Here is a 20,483-nt window from a genome sequence, read left to right as displayed (position 1 = left end):
TGCGGGGAGGACACAAACCCGGACAACTTGGTCCAGAGGATGTGTAGGGATGAGTTTGGCTGGAACGCCGTTTCAACGGCTATCACCCATATCGTCTGGGAGCTACAGAGGAGGTGGCGCGTGGACTCGGAGAGTGGCTAGTCCAGATGCAGTACAAGAGGTGGTCCAGGGGTTCGGAGTCGGCTTCGTAGGTCATACCGGTGCCCTGCGGTCGAAATCGACCCTTACAGCGATTAAGTGGCCGCGGAGATGAAGTCCCGGTAGCGGTGTTGTCGTGGCGTCGGTCTACTAGAATGGATCCGAGCCCGCGGTTGGAAAGGGGTCCCCGGCAAGGGTCGCGGCAGGTGGAGACCCTACTGTCTGCAACCTACGGATGCATCTGATAGGGTCTGAAGGGTAGTGATACCCTTCCTTTGCGGGCAGGTCAGATCGGGTTGCATGTGGGCATCAGTTCTTGATGTCCGCTCAGCAGTAGGCCCAATGACGCCAATCGACCCGTACCTAAACAAACTGAAGGGTATCGTGGAGCGCCGTACAGCGAGGGCGATGCGAAATGTACCGTAAATCGACTGGTCTCCAATGACGAGCTCGTTACCGCATCGTGGCGAAAGCAATGAAGGAAAAAAAGGTTCCCGGTCCAGATGGAATCCCTAACGTTGCATTAGAGACAGCGATCCAGATATGTTCAGGTCAGTGTTGCAGAAATGCCTGCAGGATATATGGAAGGTCCAAAAACTAGTGCTACTGCCAAAACCAAAAAAACATCCAGCATCGTACGTAGGACGATCTGTCGTCTGTTGAATACGCTCAACAGGCTGACCGAGTGTGACGAGAGTGAGAGAGGGCTATTCACGCTGCAGTTCGGCTTCCGCAAGGGAAAATCGACGGTAGATGCGATACGGATTGTCGTTGAGAAGGCATCCTTGCAAAAGCAGAGAGGAGATCGCTTCTGTGTCGTGGTAACGATAGACGGCAAAAACGCCGTAGCCACCCCTCCCCCCACAATCTGTGTAGGATTCTAAGAAACTACTTCCAGAACATAGTCCTTGTGTAAGAGCCCAACGCAGAGAAGAGGGCGTTTAGAGTGAAGTCAGGTGATCCACAGGAGTCAATACTTGGTCCAACGCTCTGGAACGCAGTGTACAACGATGTGCTAACACTAAAGCTTCCAACAAGCGTCATTATCGTGGGATTCGCAGACCACGTCGTTTTAGCGGTATGAGGCGGAACAATCGAAGAAGTGAAAATACTTGTGTCGGAGTCAATGGGCACAAGATAGAAGTGCTCGTTGTCAGTAACCACAAAGCAGTTTAAAAGATAGACGATTGGAGAGCAAAGAATTTCATCGCAAAGTGCCTTGAAGCACTTGGGCGCCACAGAGGTCCAATTCTGAAAAAAGCTGGCAGAAACTCAATTTTTGAACATGTCTTATATGGGATACAGTACATTGAGCATTCATCCATAATACCAGGAACACTAACTGGCATTTAAAAATTTTGGAAATATTGATTTTGTATCTTGTTACAGCACTGAATAGCTGCTGATGGAAAAAGTGCAGATTTTTTGATACAAAACACAAACAAGCTCAACTACTACAAAAGTCTATTGATATTAGTAATACAATTGCTTTCAAAAGTTTATTTGTAAGTTCTTGTGTATATCAGACATCTGCAATGGAGCAAAAGATCAAAATAACACTTTTGGCTTCAAAATTGACATTACATGTCATTAGTACGAGAAATTCTTACAGTTCGGCTTCAAACTGTCTTACAAATCGCTCCCCGCTACTCCCCGCGGGTAGATTCCGTTCAAATTCTCGTTTATGTATGCAGAATCGGTTAGAAAAAAATGCAACTGCCAAGAGCTGCCAAAACATTAGCACCATGATGATATGTGAGCGATTCCAAGCAACAGCATCAAAATTAAGGAAATTTTTTAATTCATGATTTTCTATTGAACTGAAACTTTGCACAGTTTTTCAGTTCCATCTAAATCGCCATTTTTCGATATCAAGTTTTTATTTTGAATCACGACTAACTTTTCGAAAGGGTGTATGTGAAAATGGTTCAATAATATTCAAAAATCTGTACAGCCAAAATGGTTCGTTCGATTGCTATGAATTTTTCAGCAAAGTTAGATAACTAAATGGTGATTCCTATGAAAATATACACTGTGAAAATACATCTTTTTTAACATTAAAAATATCATTTTTGTCACAAAAACTCAAATATCTCAAAACCCTATCTTTTTACCAACGCAATTTTTTTAGGGAAGACGGTCCATTGTATTAGCAATCTACCATAAAAATTTGGTGATGGTAAACTAATAAACAAAAAAGTTATAACATTTCAAACATTTCACAATTTTCACATTTGGTAAATATTTTTTTCTGTGTAAATTATTTCGGTCAGAAATCGCAGTTTGATGCTGATTTTATTGTTCAGCAAAGTTAGATAACTAAATGGTGATTCCTAAGAAAATATACACTGTGAAAAACAAATCTTTTTTAACATTAAAAAATATCATTTTTGTCACAAAAACTCAAATATTTCAAAACCCTATCTTTTTACCAACGCAATTTTTTTAGGGAAAACGGTCCATTGTATTAGCAATCTACCATAAAAATTTGGTGATGATAAACTAATAAACAAAAAAGTTATGACAATTCAAACATTTCACAATTTTCACATTTAGTAATAATTTTTTTTAGTGTAAATTAGGCTAATACAAATTTCGATTTTCTCTTATGTCACCGCCCCCTCGGAAAATTTTGGTCGGAATTCAACATTTTGAGGGGGGCACAAATAAAATGTTCAAGAAAATCAACAAATTTAAGGTGTAATTCGAGTTCCACAGAAACTTTCTTAATAAATCCGATGAGTTTATCTATGTTGCCTAATTGTTTGGATATTTTTCCATCGAATACATTTATTATTTATCATCCTCCCCCTTAACGAGTCAACGAGCGCTGTGACAAAAGAAGAAAATGAGATTTGTTCCTGCCTTTATTTCGGCCGGAAATCGCAGCTTGATGCTGATTTTATTGTTAATGGCCTTGCGTGAGTAAAACAAGCTGTTTTTATTATGTATTATGTATATTATATGTACAGTAATTTTCCGATTTTATCACGCCCTCCGCGTATTAGTCGTTTATTCATTATTTGCTGTTACATTTGAGGACAAGTGTTTTCCCTCTTCTTCAAAATGAATGTTGAAAGCGTGTTTTGCAACGTTAAAAATATTGAAATGGGTATAGATGTTGAAGTATATATCAAAGCATTTTTGAAAAGGGGCGTGATTAATTGTTTAAACTGATGTCGCTGATGGTACGGTGACATGACTCTCTGCACTTAGCACTTCTGGCAATTTCTCAGTTGTTGTCGTTTTCGAACTTCCTACGCCCTGCTTTACCGATGATATACAGATGGCTCGTTTGTCAAAGTCTAGACGGCAGGACGTGCAAATGCGTAAATTTGGATTCAATTTGGGCATAACCAGTCTCTTTCAGATTATCTATGGTGCTTTCGGTGAGATTTCGTAACTCCTTTGATCATTTTTTTTCATCAAACGGTCTACAAGAGAGAGTTGAGTTGAAGACCTTTGAGAAAGCGACTGTTCATGTTGTTCGTTAGATTATAATAAACAAAATCACTTCTTAGTTTTAACTGACTAGTTTGGTGTTGTTTGCTTGGCTGAAGAAAAAAATTACTATTTAATATCCATAGCGGTAGTATTTTTTTTTTTGCTTTTTCGTGAGCATTGTCATGGTATGTATACAGACAAACAAACGTAACACTGACGAAATTTTCATTGACCACGCCTTTAACGATCATTTTGAATCTTGGTTGTGGCTTTCATAACCAGAAGAGTGCCCATCATTTTTCTTTGCGTTTGACGTTTCACACTAGCGCCTTCTGATGACGATATTGCACATCGCAGTATTTCGTGAAACATTTCCACCAGGTGGGGGTAGTGTGAACTGGGCGATGGATTTTCACGTGGTAGGTAACTCTCATGCATTTGTTGTTGTTGAAGTTACTCGCATTCTTCCGATCATAAAGTCTGTTCTCTAAGAGGTATTTTTTTGAAGATAAACTAGACGTATACGCGTATATAAAACTTTTATTATACAGCTTTTGTCTTAAAAATAAGTTTAATTCCATTTTTCTTATAATCAACAGCTTTTCAACACTATCAAGGGATTTTTTCACCAGTCACGTACAATAAAAAGTATGACACTCTCAATATTTTTGATCAAAACACTGGATCGCGTCTAAGTTTCAAATAGATACTATAGAAATTATGAATAATCAAACAAAAGTATCATGAAAACAACTTGTTTAATTCAGGCGGTAGCCTTTACAATAAAATCAGCATCAAAAAATAATTCTCAAAATAATTTACACAGAAAAAAATTTTTTTTTGTTACTAAATGTAAAAATTGTGAAATGTTTGAAATGTCATAACTTTTTTGTTTATCAGTTTACCATCACCAAAATTTTATGGTAGATAGCTGATATAAAGGGCCATTTCCCCTAAAAAATTAACGTTGGTAAAAAGATAGGGTTTTGAGATATTTGAGTTTTTGTGACCCATATACATATTTTTTTTAAGTAAAAACATATTTTTTTTACAGTGTATATTTTCTAAGGAATCATCATTTAGTTATCTAACTTTGCTGAAAAATTCATAACAATCGAAAAATCCGTTTTTGCTGTACAGCTTTTAGAATATTTTTGAGCTGTTTTAGCATACACCCTTCTGAAAAGTTAGTCGTGAGTGAATATGAAGGTTTGATATCGAAAAATGACGATTTAGATGAAATTGAAAAACTGTGCAAAGTTTCAGATATTTTTGAAATGGTCGCTCAGGATCGACTGACATGACTCCGTGGAATTCCTCATGTGTATAGTAAAATTGTATGAAGAACATCAATTTTGTTCGGATTTTGGTCGAAGAAACCGTCAAAAAATGAAAATGCCTTTAAAATAAAATTGAGCGCAAAATCATGTTTCAATACACTCATATAGGCTAAAACTAGCAGACTACTATGATTTGGCAATTTTTGTCAGGTATTTTCAAATCTGGACCACTGTGGGGCGTGATGGTCGACGACCGTCTGAACTTTAACGCGCACGTCGTCAATACAGTAGCGAGGATTATGCCAAACATGGGTGGTCCCAGCAGAAGTAAGAGGTGCCTCTTGGCCTACATGGTTGGAGTGCCAGCCTAGCCTATGCGAGTCGCAAGCGCCTACAGAACAATCTCGTCGGAGGTTGTATGCGTTATCGCTGGGATGATGCCCATCTGCATTACCCTTGACCTAGAAAAAACCGTTAAGTACTATCGGCGGAGGAACACTAGAACTGCGAGAACGGAAGGTGAACCCACCGACTAGTTCCAAACAGGATACATGGACAGGTGAACTTCCATCTGACGCAGTTTCTGTCCGGGCACGTTTCCGGATGTATCTGTTTCGGTTTGGTCACGTGTCTTTGAACACCGGAGCACGCCGCCTTTGAATGTCTCAGAGATGCGCGGCGTCACGGTCCACTGCGTTGTCGAAGAGATGTGTCGCGACGAAGACACGTGGAATGCTGTCGACAGAACAGTAACGGGGATGCTATTCGCGATGCAGAGGAAGTAGCGCAACGACCACAGAGCGCTGAACCGCGATCCGCATGATCCATGGGACATGCCCGAGTCGTCCTTAACGTGGCACCGGTTTTTGGTTGTCGGGGTGTTGGTGAACCGGAAGTCTATCACCTACCGAATTCACCGGGCCGACTTCGGCACCTAACTGGTCGGGATAGAACCATCGGTGTCGGGAGAACTTCCACTGTTGGGGTGTTTCTCCATCTGAGAAGCACCGGAACTTAGTCGTCGGGACGCCTGTGAACCGGAAGCCAGTCTCCAACCGGAATCGGAGGACAGACCTCGGGACCTGTACGGGAAAAAGGTTTCCGAAATATGTTTAACTGCCGGAGAAAACTTTATCCGAGTAGTACACGAGATGAAAGAACGTAAAAGTCAAACTCTTCCTCTGTTAAAGAGAGAACTCTTGAATATCTTCACAGCGGAGCCTGAACCCTGAAGCTACGAGAGCGGGAGTTCTGGCTTGCCAGCGCCCAGGTCGTTGTCAAATTTCTTAGCGCTTGTGGATACGCTGATGATACATCTTTGGATTCTCTCCTGCCCATTGGGGTCCGTCCATGATCAACGTAAGCTTTTAGGGGGAGAGTGATTCCTGACCAAAGTGTACTAAGTGTGTATGAGTTCTCCGTCAATTCGTCTAATTGACATCGCTTCTCAGACATCTGGTTGGAGTTGACTCCGAATGTTCGACCCACAGTTCCACTAACAGTCGCGAAGCAAGCAAATCGACCGGGTCTCGAACAAGTCATACACTTGTAGCTTAGTTTAGTTCTTCGAGCATAGTACCTTTTAATTCCTGACCCTCCGTTCCTTTACTGTCGAAGATGTGCACAACACCACCCCCTTTGACGGTTCTCGCTTGCAACGCGCGCGAAAACGCTACGGTTCGTTCGGCCACGCGCGCGTGCTTATGAATTAATTTCAGATGAAATAGCTTTTGAGGTCAACTGAACTGAGTGCGTCATGTTCATTCTGCCAACCCTGTCAGCCAGCCAGCACCAATCGCCAACCAATACGCCTGGGCCCGGTAATGATGCTCAATAAAGATCTTGCGATTGGCAATGTAACCGGACGGCGAAAGTAGACGACAGCCTTATCGAACGTCGTTGCTCGTTCGGAAGTTTCCCATGATTTACGATCACTTATCGGGAACAAAAAGATTTAATGATACACCAATGCGCATTATCGCGGAGTGAATCAGGAACACTTTGTTTGATTCTACCAGTGTCCAGTGCGCGAAACCACAACCCGATCCCACAATCCCACAAAGTCGCTCTGCTGCGAAGCCAATCAACTGGAAACAGTACGACGCGATGGCTCAAGTCTAATGAACCGTACGATACTTCCTCGGCGATAAATCGTGCGTAAGATTAGAGGGAACTATGTAATCATCTACTATAGGCAAACCCGACCAACCACAAAAAATGGGCTCGCCGCCACGGCATGGCGCATAGTGATATACGCAGAACGCGAAGCAGGCCCCTCAAACGGGGTACAAATTTCTGTCCATTTGGCAACGACGTCTTATCGCACTGTGTGCTCGTCACTGAAAAAGTTTAATCAACTCGCGAGATGTGCGCGGTTGTCGGCGGCGGTGGCGTTCCGTTGTTGTTGGTACTGACTGCTGAGTAACGCTCTCAATCTCAAACTCAGCCGCTGCTGCGCTGATAATGGTTTTTGCGGTGCGGTGTAGAGCTCCTCGGCTTGTCGATTTCCGCATTTGAATGAACATCTGTAAGGCAGAAGATTTTGTTTTGTTTGTCGGTTGGGTTTTCGAGTGGGGTTCAAATTTTGGTTTTGAATAAGTCAAGTTGTGGTATGGTTCTTGAAAATGATAATTGTTTGTGAACCACAATTTATTGAAGTCCTTTTTGAGCCTTGGCTTGTGGTAATGTCCGAGGAAATACAGCCAAGTCATGCTGATCGCGTTCAAATTCGGTCGACGAAACTTTGGGGGTATCATTGTAGTCGTAGAACACTAAGCTGCACAGCAGGTTTAGTACCAATCCCGATATGATGCTGTAGAGACAATTAAGAAGAAGTAGATCACCATTAACTTTTCGAAGGGGTTGAATGATTTTGTTTTTTTGTTACTCTCAAACCACTTTTGGCAAACCGCTCCGAATCTGAATTGTCGTCGCCGTTTGCCGTTATGCCTGTGTGGTAAGGATGCAGTCGAACTTTGAATCGTAAGATGCTGATACAGTTAACCGCGCCATTAAACTGGTTTGCCGACTGTTGACAAGCTTGGACGAAAACAACGTTCGATGTAAGTGTTTATCTTGGTGTTTATCCCAGTGGCACTGGGAGATGTTGTTTAATATTGATAGTATTTTTATAACATGCTGATTATAATGTGATTTGAATTCATTCTCAGTAGATGGAACGCTTGCAAGTTAAAGAAACTCCATTCTGTGTCATAAGACATATTAATATATTCACGATCATAGCACCGATAAAATATTAATCATTGATGCTAAAACATAATACTTAATTACTCAATTTGCAAATTTCAATGCAAAATTCAATTTGGCAATTGTTTAACAACAGCAACCCTGCTGAATTGTTGCACAAAACGCTATACTGAGACGATCGTAGCAGGCTGTGCGCGCGAGCGGCTGCGTTTTCAAAACTGTCACGCGTTTCATTTGCTCTGTGTTGCTTTGCATACGGCCGGCCGAATTCAGAAACGGCAGGTGCCTTCTGCAAATTTTACCTCGAAAGGTGCTTGCAAATTGATCTTTCGGTGTTCAGCATATTTCTCTTACCTGACGATTTAGCGGATCACGTTGTGTTTAGTAGAATAATTCGCGATTGTTGTCCGGCTGACGCAAATGCAAGTCAACAATTTCGTCTTGAGTGTACTGGCCCTCGTATAATTTGATGAGTTTGTTCCTGTACATTGTTTTGATAACTTAACGTTGACCAAACGTATTCTTTGGACTTAACTCTCCCACTTACAATACCTAAATTGCCGTGCACCTAGGCCTAAGAGGTCTCTATATACCCTTCTTAGGTGTCCAACTTATCTTCCTTTCCCATCCCTCATCTGTCACAAGGACGTTGCCGTTCAAGTGAAAATGACAGCTGGGTAACACCTTATTCCGCCAAAATTTTCTAAATCAAGCTTAAGAGCGGCTTATGCATCTGATGTACAGCGAAAATGTTTGTTGGAGGATTGCATCAATCTTGTCTAAGAGTCAGTCATTAGCCTCAAACCTCTGTGCTTTGCTAACGAACGGAACGGATGCAATTCTCACAACAGTGGACTGTACCACCTACGAGTTTGTGAGAATAAACAAAACCAGAAAGAATAAACAAACCAGAAGAGATACTTCTGAGAAAAAAAAACAGAAAGATCTCCAGAAGGAACACCACAAGAAAGTTCAAAAGGAACCCCGGATGATCTCAGAATGCTCTTGTGGAAGAGTTCCAGAATAAATTTCTGAAAAAAATGACCGAGAAGAAACTCCAAGTGAAATCTTCGTGAGTGCCAAATCAACTCACAGCACGAACTACTATGGCTGATGAACATGGCTCCCTTCGGAGCTATGCGTTCCGCTTTTCCGACAACCTTAACAAGATGGAGAACCCATGACCTATAAAAGACGTCCTGTCAACGGTGCTCCCTTTCTTACTCTACATCATCGGCATCGGCGACTATCATCACCGTTATCAACTTCACAGTCAAGGGGAGAAGTTTGAGGCAAACGTCAAGGTCTTACAACAACTGGGAGAGCACATCAAGCATTGTGATCTTCTGCTCATCTGTCTACTGAGCACTCGACTAGATCCGACAACCCGTCAAGACTGGGAAGAATTCTCTACCGCCAAGCCAGCGGTGACATTCGAGGAGTAGACTTGCTACATACAACGACGAGTAACCTTTCTTCAATCGACCCAACCGAAGACCATCGATGCCCAATCGTTCATTCTGCCGAGGAAGCTAGCTGTGTGTGGGCTTCGCAAAACAATCACTGGAGGAGAAGCAGGCTGAAATGCGTCGTCTTCAACTGTGCCACAACTGTTTGCGAACGGGTCAGCTGTCGAAGGATTGCTCGTCATGGATCAATGCCGAGGTCGACAGCACACGCAATTTTGACCAAGCGATTCTCCAACATCGTCTGAATCGCCTTTGCCAACCTATGACCAGCGCTTCACCATTGATATCAGCGTTCGCCACTCTTCTTGAATCAATCAGCTGTGCTGTTGCTGGTACTACACAGCAATGCTACCGCTCGCTCCTGGACTCAGGTACAGAACAGTTTCCTCAACGCGTCACAGCCGCCGGAGAAAAACCAACTGCCCATAATAACTGGAATCGGCCAAGCAGCAGCCTACGCAAAAACTAAATTCGTCTCACGTATCATTTCTCGAGTTGGCGAGTACTCCATCAACCTCGAATTCATCGTTCTTCCGAAGGTAACGGTTTATCTGCCAGCTACTAGCATCGGTACTTCGTTCTAGGACATGCAAAAAAAACAGGATGAGCTCCAGAAGAAAGTCCAAGAGAAACCCCAGACGATCTCGGAAGGGCCTTGTGGAATAGTCGTAGAAGAAATTTCTTGAGTATACAAGAAGTAGCGTCTTGAAAAATCTTTAAAGGAGCTTCAAGAAGGATTTCAGAATAAATATCTGGAGGAATCTCAGAAGCAATTCCTGAAAATCCCAGAAGGAACTGCACGAGCAATATCGTAAGAAAGTCTACCATAGATTCCTGAAAAATAGGCTTGAGACATATCAGAGAAACTTAGAAGTACCTTCTGGATCTGGATAAGTTTCAGAAATGCCCTAAAAAGAAACTTCTAAAGAAATTTAGGAAAAACATGGGAAAACCTTAGTAGGCACTTTTTGAAAAATAAAATCAGACGAATCTGGAAGAAGTCCAGAAGAAATATCCTGCAGAACCACAGAAGAAAATTATGAAAAAAAAAATCTCAGAAAGAACTCCAAGACGAGAACCGTAAGAGCTTTCTGCCAGAAATGCCAAAAAGTAATCCTTGACATATCTCAGAAGGACTGGAGAAGTTCTATAAGTAATTCCAGGAAAAAAAAACCCTAAAGAAACTCCAGGCGGAATACCACAACGAGCTACTAGAGAACTACAACCAATTCGATCTCCAGGAATAATCCCTGACGGAACTTCTTTAAGTAGAACCCCAATAGGCGCTCCTTGAGAAGAAACTGCTGCAGTTCCGAGTATCCCAGAAGAAAAGTATGAATTGATGTTCCTGAATTTGGAACTTAGGTTCCTGGAAAATCTCAAAAGGAACTGCAGAAGTTATGCTAAAAGAAAGTTCAGGGGTAGAAAGAACTCCTAGAGGAATTGCAGGAAAGTCTTTTAAAAATATCGCAAGTCAGTTAATGAGGGCGTCCGACGGCAGTTATAATCTCCTGGTCGTTTCAGCAATAATTCATTCCTCTGTTGTTGCTACAATCTGGCTCAAATAAAGATTTTAGCTGGTATAACTGACTCTGGCGTGTTACTTGCCAGCTCAGGGTTAAAGGGATCACAGGGTCGTTTATCGGCTTGTACACGCAACACACACACAGCTGAAAGGTACTCACCATAAGCAGAAACTGCTCGAATTGAACCACTGCCCACTGACTTCACCTTTCGTCGATTAAACGGAAGTTAACCAAAATGTTCAACACCGAGAAATTTCAAATTCAAAATAAGTTTTGGAAATCCGAAAGTGGAAGCAATTTGGTTCCTTTCTGAACCCGACAAAGCGGAGATACGAAAAGGAGTGGAAATATCAATCACCAGGGCTATGCTCTTTGAACAAATAGCTACTGAGGCCAAATTTTCATAATAGTGTTACAATTTATTCATGACGTCATGCGGGGTACTTGCGTGTTTCGGCGTTCGGATCGCGATCCTGACAGGGCTGGTGGCGGTTACGGTGACATGCGGGGCTTGGAGGATATGACTTCGGGCTGGCCGGCCGGTTGCCGACGTTCACAACACTCGGCGGTAACGGACCGATGGATGGTTGCTTTGGCCGCTGGATGGTGATCAACGGCGATTATTTTCTCGCTGCGGGGCTGGCTTTCCGGCGTAGGGGCCGCAGATGGTGTTCGGGTACCGGATTCACCACTAGGAACCGGTCACGTGCAGGGTTGGCGACACAGGTGGTAGCAGAGAATTACAATGGAGGTTTGGTGGCTTGGAAGATGGCGACGGTGGCATTCGACGGCCACCAGGGCTGGTATCGATTTTTCCCCAACAGCAAAAGGGCGAATGGTGCTGTTCTCGACCTGGATGCGCTTAGGTCCTGTCCACTTCCGAGTACACTGTCTCCACTTTCGTTGCTTCCGGTTCGTCGTCTGCCAAGAAACTTTTTCTTCTGCTTATACACTAACAGTAGCGGTTTCTTCTCGTGATTTATAGCGTTTTATGAAAAATTATGTTTCTTTACACTTTTCACACTACTAACATGCTTTCTTTTATCTTTATTGTAACTAACAAAACTAATTGTCCTAATAACAATTGCCACAAACTTTTGTTTTAAATTAACTTTCGCGCACTTCTCTAACTTTCGAGATTTCCAGGGAAAAGAGATTTTTTCCTGGTCGCGAAGACCTTTTTATCGAAATTGAAAATTCTCGAGGGAGCCGAAGTTCTGCCGAGAATCGTTCGTGAATAAAATTTACGAACGATTTTTGACATTTATGCTCCTAACATGGTGGTTTGCCATAATCGCCTTGGGGTTCCATCTACGAGCAAGTAGTACAAATCCGGGCGGGATTTATGCGTTACCCCGTCACGGAGAGTAGTTTACAATGCTCAAAAAGTACACATACAAACTGAAGGTGTGTTGTGAGTGGAGCAGCGATCACTACACACATCAAGCCACTGTGTGCAGCCACTGACCCATTTAGTGTTAGTAGGAGGTCTATTTGTTTAAAGGGCGTGTTATTCTTTTGGGAAGAGGGAATATCAAATTGCGGTGGAGCCGACAAATAAAAATTGTAACCGCTGGTTACAGGCGGTTAATAAGGTCACAATGACCCGGATTACTGACCTGCATAGAACACCAGCCTACGTTAGTCTCGCGGAAGGATCCCGCTTTCTCATTATCATTGACAACTTTGATGAAACTGTTTGTAATGAAGTCCTTAAGAAGGGGAAGTTCATTGCTAGCAGAACCCCATGTAACAAGCTTGTGGAGTTTCTAGATTGTTCACGTCCAATTGAAGGCCTTCAGCATATCTACGACATTTGCACCCATTTAGACTCGGCCGAAATTCATTATCATCACAGTCGAATTTCGCACACGACTTCGCAGCGGCTGGCATACACAAGTTTCGTTGAGTTCATCACAGGGGCGTCGGATGCACAAAAGGTAGACAAAATCAGTTTGATTAGTGTGAAATGTCGCTGGGAAATGATGATTTAGTGGATTCTCAAATTATCACAGTAGTCTAAACATCAACAAGAAACCCAATATCTAGAAACACAATATTGGTATGGTTGTTTAGATAGAGCCTTTGCTGCGTACACAACTTCGTCGAGAACGGCCAAATACGTTTTGAACCGTGTCCCGGCCTAAAAACATGTAGTCGATGGTCCAGTGGGCCGTTTGAGTATTGGTAGTACCTAGGTCGTAGTTATATCTATGCCCCCACTTTGAAGACAGTAGGTAAGGGATATCGGCTTAAAGCAACGTGGAGCTTTCGTGTGAGTACCTGGCTTAAGGGTGGGCACTACCAAGCTGTGGCACTATCCTTCTGAACGTTTCGTTGGTTGGATCCTAGAGAGCTAAAGGATCTGGACCTCTAAACATCTTCAGGATAGCCGATGTCGTGGACACCAGACGACTTAACGATGCTGTGTCACAGTGCAAATTACATTTCTCCGAATCTCTCCAGAAATTGCAATAGGTCAGTCGGAAACCACTTTATAAAAGCTATTGAATTAGCAACTGGTCCGTCATTCCCCAAAGCAGTGGCTTATGCATCAACTGACAGCTTGTTAATATCATTTTCACTGTGCATAGCTCAGTGACTCCATGCATTAAGAGCTCAGATACGGTGCCGGCTATGCGTTTCCAATGGGGCAATGGGGTGAGGAAGGGATAGAATATTAGTAAGCAATCTTTGTTGTTTGGAAATTGTTTGGAGTTTCCCTTCATATTCACAATCAATGATTTTCTTGAAGCCCGAAAAGTTTGTGAAAAGAAGCAAACCCTGTGCTATACTGCCTGTAATTGCATATTGTGTTTCTCGTTAATGTTTAGACTACTGTGATAATTTGAGAATCTACTGAATCATCATTTCCTTGCGAAATTTCATACTAATATTTTGTATACTTGTCGTGCATCCGACGCCCCTGTCATGAACTCAACCGAACTTGTGTATACCAGCCGCTGCGAAGTCGTGTGCGAAATTCGACTGTGATGAAAATGAATTTCGGCCGAGTCTAAATGGGTGCAAATGTCGCAATATAAATCCCTACTTCACAGGGTATCCTATTAATATGCGACAGTTACAGGCAGTATTGTGGAATCAAGTTCAGCTCTTAGCCAAATGGCGAAAGAGACAGTCAAGTGGCTCCGTAGCTTGGAGGAATAAAAAGCGCCCGTCTAGCGAATCGGGAGTCATGAGTTCGATTCACACCGAGGCACTTGGATTTCTTTTCGCAATTCAAATTTCGATATGTCGTCTATCGAACACGTGCTTCTGTGCTGTGCATGGATGATTTCAGAGGTTGTTTACTGCAGTTTTATGTAAACTGGGGAACCCTAGAATATAAAGAAAGTTTGATTCTTGAAAAACCGTAAGTGCATTGAAACTGTAAAGAACTGAAAGAGAATGCGACCAAGAATCCATCCGCTTCCCACATTTATGTTCCGGTTCATCCAATCACGCTTTCCGCGATCGATCGAACCTGTTCGTCTAGCCACAACCTCTAGATTTTTCTTGGTGGAGAAACACGTGCGACCTGTCGATCGGTGATCGCCCCAAATAAATTACCATTTATTTTCGATAACGATTCCTATTTCCATAATCCACCTCTCAATTCCTGGTACAGTATAAACCTGTTTTTTTCCTATGCTACCCGCCTCTATCTGGTTGCAACTTTCGAAAGATGTTGAGTCTGCAATATGGTTCTTGATGGACAACTTCGGATTGCTTTCACTTTTTATTATAAATAAATCTACTCAATCTTTCTAGAATTTGACAACAGCTGTTGGCTGTTGTTAGAATGGTTAGAACAAATGATTCTCCACATTTACTTACTATATGTAGAACACCACTTATTATTTGATTGGTATTGCCTTTCAAAAAAAAATCTCCCAATTCCCCAAAGGAGAGCAACCGCACAGGTCAAGAGCAATAATCAAAATTTGATTATTTTTAGAACGACATCAATCACTCGCTGCGTTCCTTGCATAACCTTGCCAAACACAACTTCTTCCTCCTTTCACTCTGTCGTCTTGTTCTATCTGTGTCTCGCTCTCTCTTTGGTGGCCACCATCATTTGTCAAAGTCCGTCAATGATGATGGTGGTGACATTCCCACTTGACTCTGAGCAGAGAAGCACGTTTGCCAAAAAGATAAATATTATTCTCGTGGTAGCTTAATAGGTAGCTAGCTCTGCCACCAGCTCTTCTACTTGCATCACAATCGTCACCAAGAGTCAGTGGATGCCTGTCGAACGCTTGCCGCTCTCTCTCAGTGTCCGCTATTGTGAGTTGGTTTTTGTTGGATCACTTTTACTTTTCATACAGGCAAAATCGAAAAAAAAACAAAGGTTGGTTACGTATTTATACAAAAACCGACAATGTGATCGAAAAAAATTCAGCGAATTTTAAACGTCAATTTGAATTCCAGAATATCCAACACCGCATTTTAACGAATGATCATAAAATCGTTAAATGGAGTTTTCTGTTTGATTCGAATTTTACACAAAAACATGAAACGAGCTCACCATTTGAGTTAAAAAGCATCATCTTTTAACATCGATTACTCAGATGAGTCACTGGATTTGATGTTTGTTTTTTTTTAGTAAATCATCACAGCCATGTAGCAATACCAATTCGCTCACCTCACCTGATGGTGGTGTTGGTGGTTGCACTTAAAATGATCAGCTGATACAAAAACCTAGCGATATGAATGAATGAGCAATAAACACACCCACATTTTCCTCGTAAAATATTTACAGTGACGTTCTGCTTGTCCGATACAATACGTCAGTCGTCTACGATTCAAGGAGTGTGACAAATCACGCCACCTGCACTTGATTCTTCAGTATCAATAATGCCTCAGCGTTATACGATTTAGAACGAACAGACTGTGACTTATTTTTGTAATAAATAATTCGCGACGAAGGCTGTCCCAAACTGCCGCGCATTCCAACTGCGTACTTCGTTTGAGAAAGCTATCAATTACCCATTGTTTTAAAAGGGGGCCTTGAAGCAAGGGGAACGACACTCGTTTTACAACTGGTACTGCAAAGTACGCGTACGCACTTCATCATCAACTTTCAAAGGTCGCAATGTTTACGAAAACACGGACGCACAATCGAAAGGCGTCCAAAACAGCAACAGCAAAACTTCGACGTCGTCGCTGATTTTCTGTTGTTTTATTTTTACGTTTTGGGTTTTAAAAATAAAAACAAATGGGCGGGTTGTGATTAGTGCGCAAATTTGTTTGTTGACTCGTCGAAATGCGATTCACGAGGCAGTTGTGAACAGATTTGCCTCTTCCTCTCTGCGTCTCCGTCTCTAAGTTAAGCGCTGTGACAGGAGTTGATAGGCACTTTTAGGAACAACATTGAAGAGGAGGAAATATGACGCACGGCCAACGTAAACGTGCCGATTCTACTCAGGAATTGGGTGTACAACAACAACAACAACAACAACAACAACAGAAACGTATCGTAAAAATGCTCCAAGCCGCAAATTTCGTAGATTGTCTGTTTGCTGATAAGATACGTTTTCATCGATGTAAATCAAAGTTCGTGGGAATGTGTGCCATCGATTCTATAAATAATAGATTTGGTTTGGTGTGCATTTCCGTCGGTTTGCGATTCGAGGAATCGTTTGTTTGATTCACAATGAGTGTAGAATGAATGTAGATTCATTGTATATTTTTTTTCTAATTTAGATTGTGCAATAACACCACTGACTGTATCATCAAACCGCAGGTCAAGGAAGAACCAGGCAATGATGATGCAACCGGTCGCCCACTACAGACAATAAAGCTGCATTTGTGCGAGTTCATGCGTAAATTGTTTGGTGGACGGATTTAGAGCAACACAGAACCCAAATATAAGTTCACAGACAAACAGACGTAACTCTTAGAGGAAATTCATCAAAAACTTTTGCCCAGTGTCATTTTCATGAGCACACTGCCACCTGTTGGTAGAACCGCGCGCGACACTGTCGGCCATGATGGATTTCGATTTGACGTTTTGCTGACACGCACACTACTACACAAATTGCCTGTAATTTTCGTTTGCATCATTCAGCAACGTGTACACTGCCAAACGTCAAAGCGATCGAACACTAGCGCCTCTGGTGGAACAATCGCGCAAATCAAATGAAATTTGAATTGATCGTTAAATGCATGTGCCAAACCGTTTTGAAGAGTGTTACGTCTGTTTGTCTGTGATAAGTTTATTTCACCCAACTTCGGGGTTGCGTGCGGGAACCCATATTTGAGTTCGTGGAAGCGATGTTGAAGCGGGTTTTTTACATTTGATCCCGTGTGGCAAAGTACCTACCGGCTAAGTTTTTTTCACCCAACTGCTAGTTCAAAATACTCAAATTTGAGTTCAATGCTGTTTACTCAATGTTGGCTTTCCGCACCGAACTGTCAAAGTTGAGTTGTTTTGCTCTTCGCTCTCTAACATCAACAATGAGAGTGGATGAGAGAGAAGACAAAAAGAACTCAAAAGTGAGTTTAAAAATACTCAAATTTAAGTACTTTCTCCGTGTAGTAATCGATTGCCAAGTACGGGTTTCCTGCTCCACTAGACTATGAGAAGGTCTGTTCCTTTTGTTTACATCCGAGTTTAGTTTTTTCTAATCCCGACACATAAAGCCATTCCATTTTATCTTGTATCCTACAAACTGATTCGTTACATTTGTGATTCATCCGACTCGATGTATATTGAGCTAACAGCCGAGTTCAGAGATTCTGAAAAGTATTGCAAACACGTTCATGACCGTAATTGGGCTCTTCTTACCGGAGCTTCCATCCAACCAGCTGCCTTCCAACCAAGTATCTAATTAACCATTTCAACCCTCCCATTCTCCTCCAATTTGCAGATGACGCATCCAACCGAAACGAAAAGAACGACGATCGCAAACAGCAGAAGCATGGCAGCGGAACGGGCGAACCGGCTGCAGCTGCTTCCGCTGGTAGCGGCGGCGGCAAGCCCAGCCGGAAAACCGCAGCTTCCAACGCGGCGACCAACGTCAAGAAGCAACGCACGGCCGACGCCAACTACCAGCACCCGTGGCTGTACACGACCCTGAAAGGACACACCGGACAGGTCTACGATATGGATTTCTCCCGGAATGGGAAATACCTGGCGACATGTGCAGAAGGTGAGTCGAGTAGGGTTGATTCTCTACTTTATATGTATTTCCATTATCTTCGGTTGCACGCTTTCTGTCCATCCGGTGGTTTAACCTATCATTCTCACCTCCAAAACGCCCCCTCCTTCCCAACAATGTTATGGTGGATGAAATAACAGCTGTTTCCGAGTGCCGTTGGTTGCATCCATTGTTTGCTTGCAATAAACAGCCTCTTATTCATACATACCAACACACATACATACATATGTACATACACACTAACATACAGTCATGAGTTGCATACAACTTTACGGCGATATAAAAGCTTGTCTCGAAACTCAAACTTCAACAGGGCTTTCAAATCAACCACAGATATCGGAGGTCTTTGGCAGCTCTCCACATGCCTGTGTCCAGTCACAATGTTAAACTTTTGACCGGGAAGCTGCTTAAGAGGCTTTAAATCGCACGCTTTTGGCCTTTTTTTGTTCCTCCGAGTTAATTTTCCACGTTACTTTAAACACGATCGACTACTTTGATCAAACTTGCATCAAAGATTTTGGATTCTCTACACTTGGAGGCGTGCTAGCGGCGCGCGAGGGGTCTACCAATTTACTTTTAGTCAGCCATTATAATCATATTGAATACATCAACGTCAGAGATTCTTTCGCTCACCCGCCGAAGTTTAATCACACGTTTTTTCTGTGCATCATTGCTCGCCAAACAAAAAAAACGTGTTCGAAACGCTAATTGAAACAGCATTATCATTCTCGTGGGTTATGGTTGGCCTAACTGCTCGCATGACCTATACGGCTGCTGCTGCTGCTACTGCTACTGTTTGCGGTCGGTCACATTTCAAAAACACTCACACCCAAAATTGGAAACGCACGCACCATACAGCTGCGCTCCTGCGATCGCCAGCACAAGGTCACGTACCACAATGCAGAACAGCGCGCAACCACCACCACTACTGCCTTCGGTAGACCCGCAACCGCAACGAAGAAGAGACTGATAATAAAAATTCATCTTTGCGTACCGAAGTTTACATAACAATTACGTCGACACCCGTGCCTCATTCGTCAAAACACGCGTCAGGGCAGGGTAGGGCAGCAGCACCGCAGCAACAACCGAAAGGGGTGAGGCAAAAAGTGACATCTTTTCGGTTGATCGGGGCCGCCGTCGCGAGGTGAGGCAATGGACGGGCGGATGGCAGGTAACTCAGGAGGCCTTGAAGTGTGCGAGGGCTGCTGCTGCCATAGCAGCAACCGATAGACCAAATGGGAGACAAATCTCGCACCTTCTCGGTTGCCTGCATAACGCCGTGTGTGACCGTACGGGGCTCGAATGCGGGACTGGAAAGTCACCACCTGTCATGACCTGTCAAGACAAACGATTATAATTTGATGTGATATTGTGATCATTATTTGGGGTCAAAATACCCGCAGATGTTTCGATCTGAATTGTGGAGAGCTGGCCGTGTCGCTTTTTATCACGGCGAAGCATTATCCATAAATCCGTGTTGTTATCTCAATTCGCACCTCGTCGCTGCGATGTCGTCATTTTATAACACCGGCTGACGACGGTGACACTACAATGTTTACCTTTCGCGTTATTGTTATTGTCTGACTTTACGAGCAGCGAGCGAGTACTACACGTTATCTAGACACGATTAGCAGGCACCCTCTAACTGATTCTCCGACAAAGAAATCGTTTTTGTTGGATAAAAGCCTCTTTTTTTGGAGCGTGAAACTCGTGCAGTTCCGCGCTAGGTTACTCAATTCCTGGAAAATCGGACACTACTTCGTAATGTTAAGTTTCTTATCTGAAGTGTCCTGTTGAATAACACTACCGATTCAGTAAAAGTGAGACACAACAGCGGCTGAATTGAGTCATGATACCTAAGATGGTTTTCGCTACATTGACTTGACCGGTATCCTGCTCGTTTAGAACCGTGAACTGAAACTGACGGGTGATCACTGCACCAATTTTACCCGGAAATTTTGGGTTTCATCGACTATTTATCGGAAATTCGTTTTTATTAGAAATTCCTGCACCGTTTTACCACAGACAAACAGACATACCACTCAAATCGCTATCGTCGCACGATTTAACGGTCATTTCAAAAATGCAGTGTGGTTCGGACTGTGCTCGCATGTGTCATGGTGGCGCTGCTGTGCCTACATCACCTCTCAATTTTCGAGAGAAATGAACGCGACGCCGATCAATGTTTACATAAAATAACTCAATCATGAACCTTCATCCATGTTTTATGAATGGGTAATGCCACGAGGGAGTCGT

At 42.8% G+C, this 20,483-nt stretch overlaps 1 protein-coding gene across 1 annotated transcript in view; it reads left to right on the top strand.

Moving 5' to 3' along the window:
• The window catches only part of LOC109431460 (uncharacterized), a gene marked incomplete at its 3' end in the record, with an annotated part of 50,780 nt that extends 32,562 nt beyond the window's left edge, over positions 1-18,218 (top strand). The window contains 1 exon segment of the mRNA XM_062844082.1: positions 17,937-18,218. Within this exon segment, the coding sequence (XP_062700066.1) occupies positions 17,937-18,218 (282 nt within the window).
• Positions 18,219-20,483: the final 2,265 nt, after the last annotated feature.

This window comes from Aedes albopictus, unplaced genomic scaffold, assembly GCF_035046485.1.
Source record: "Aedes albopictus strain Foshan unplaced genomic scaffold, AalbF5 HiC_scaffold_88, whole genome shotgun sequence".
In the NCBI taxonomy this organism is placed as follows: Eukaryota; Metazoa; Arthropoda; class Insecta; order Diptera; family Culicidae; genus Aedes; species Aedes albopictus.
Note: the sequence above shows the minus strand (reverse complement) of the source record. Positions and strands in the feature narration are given on the sequence as shown.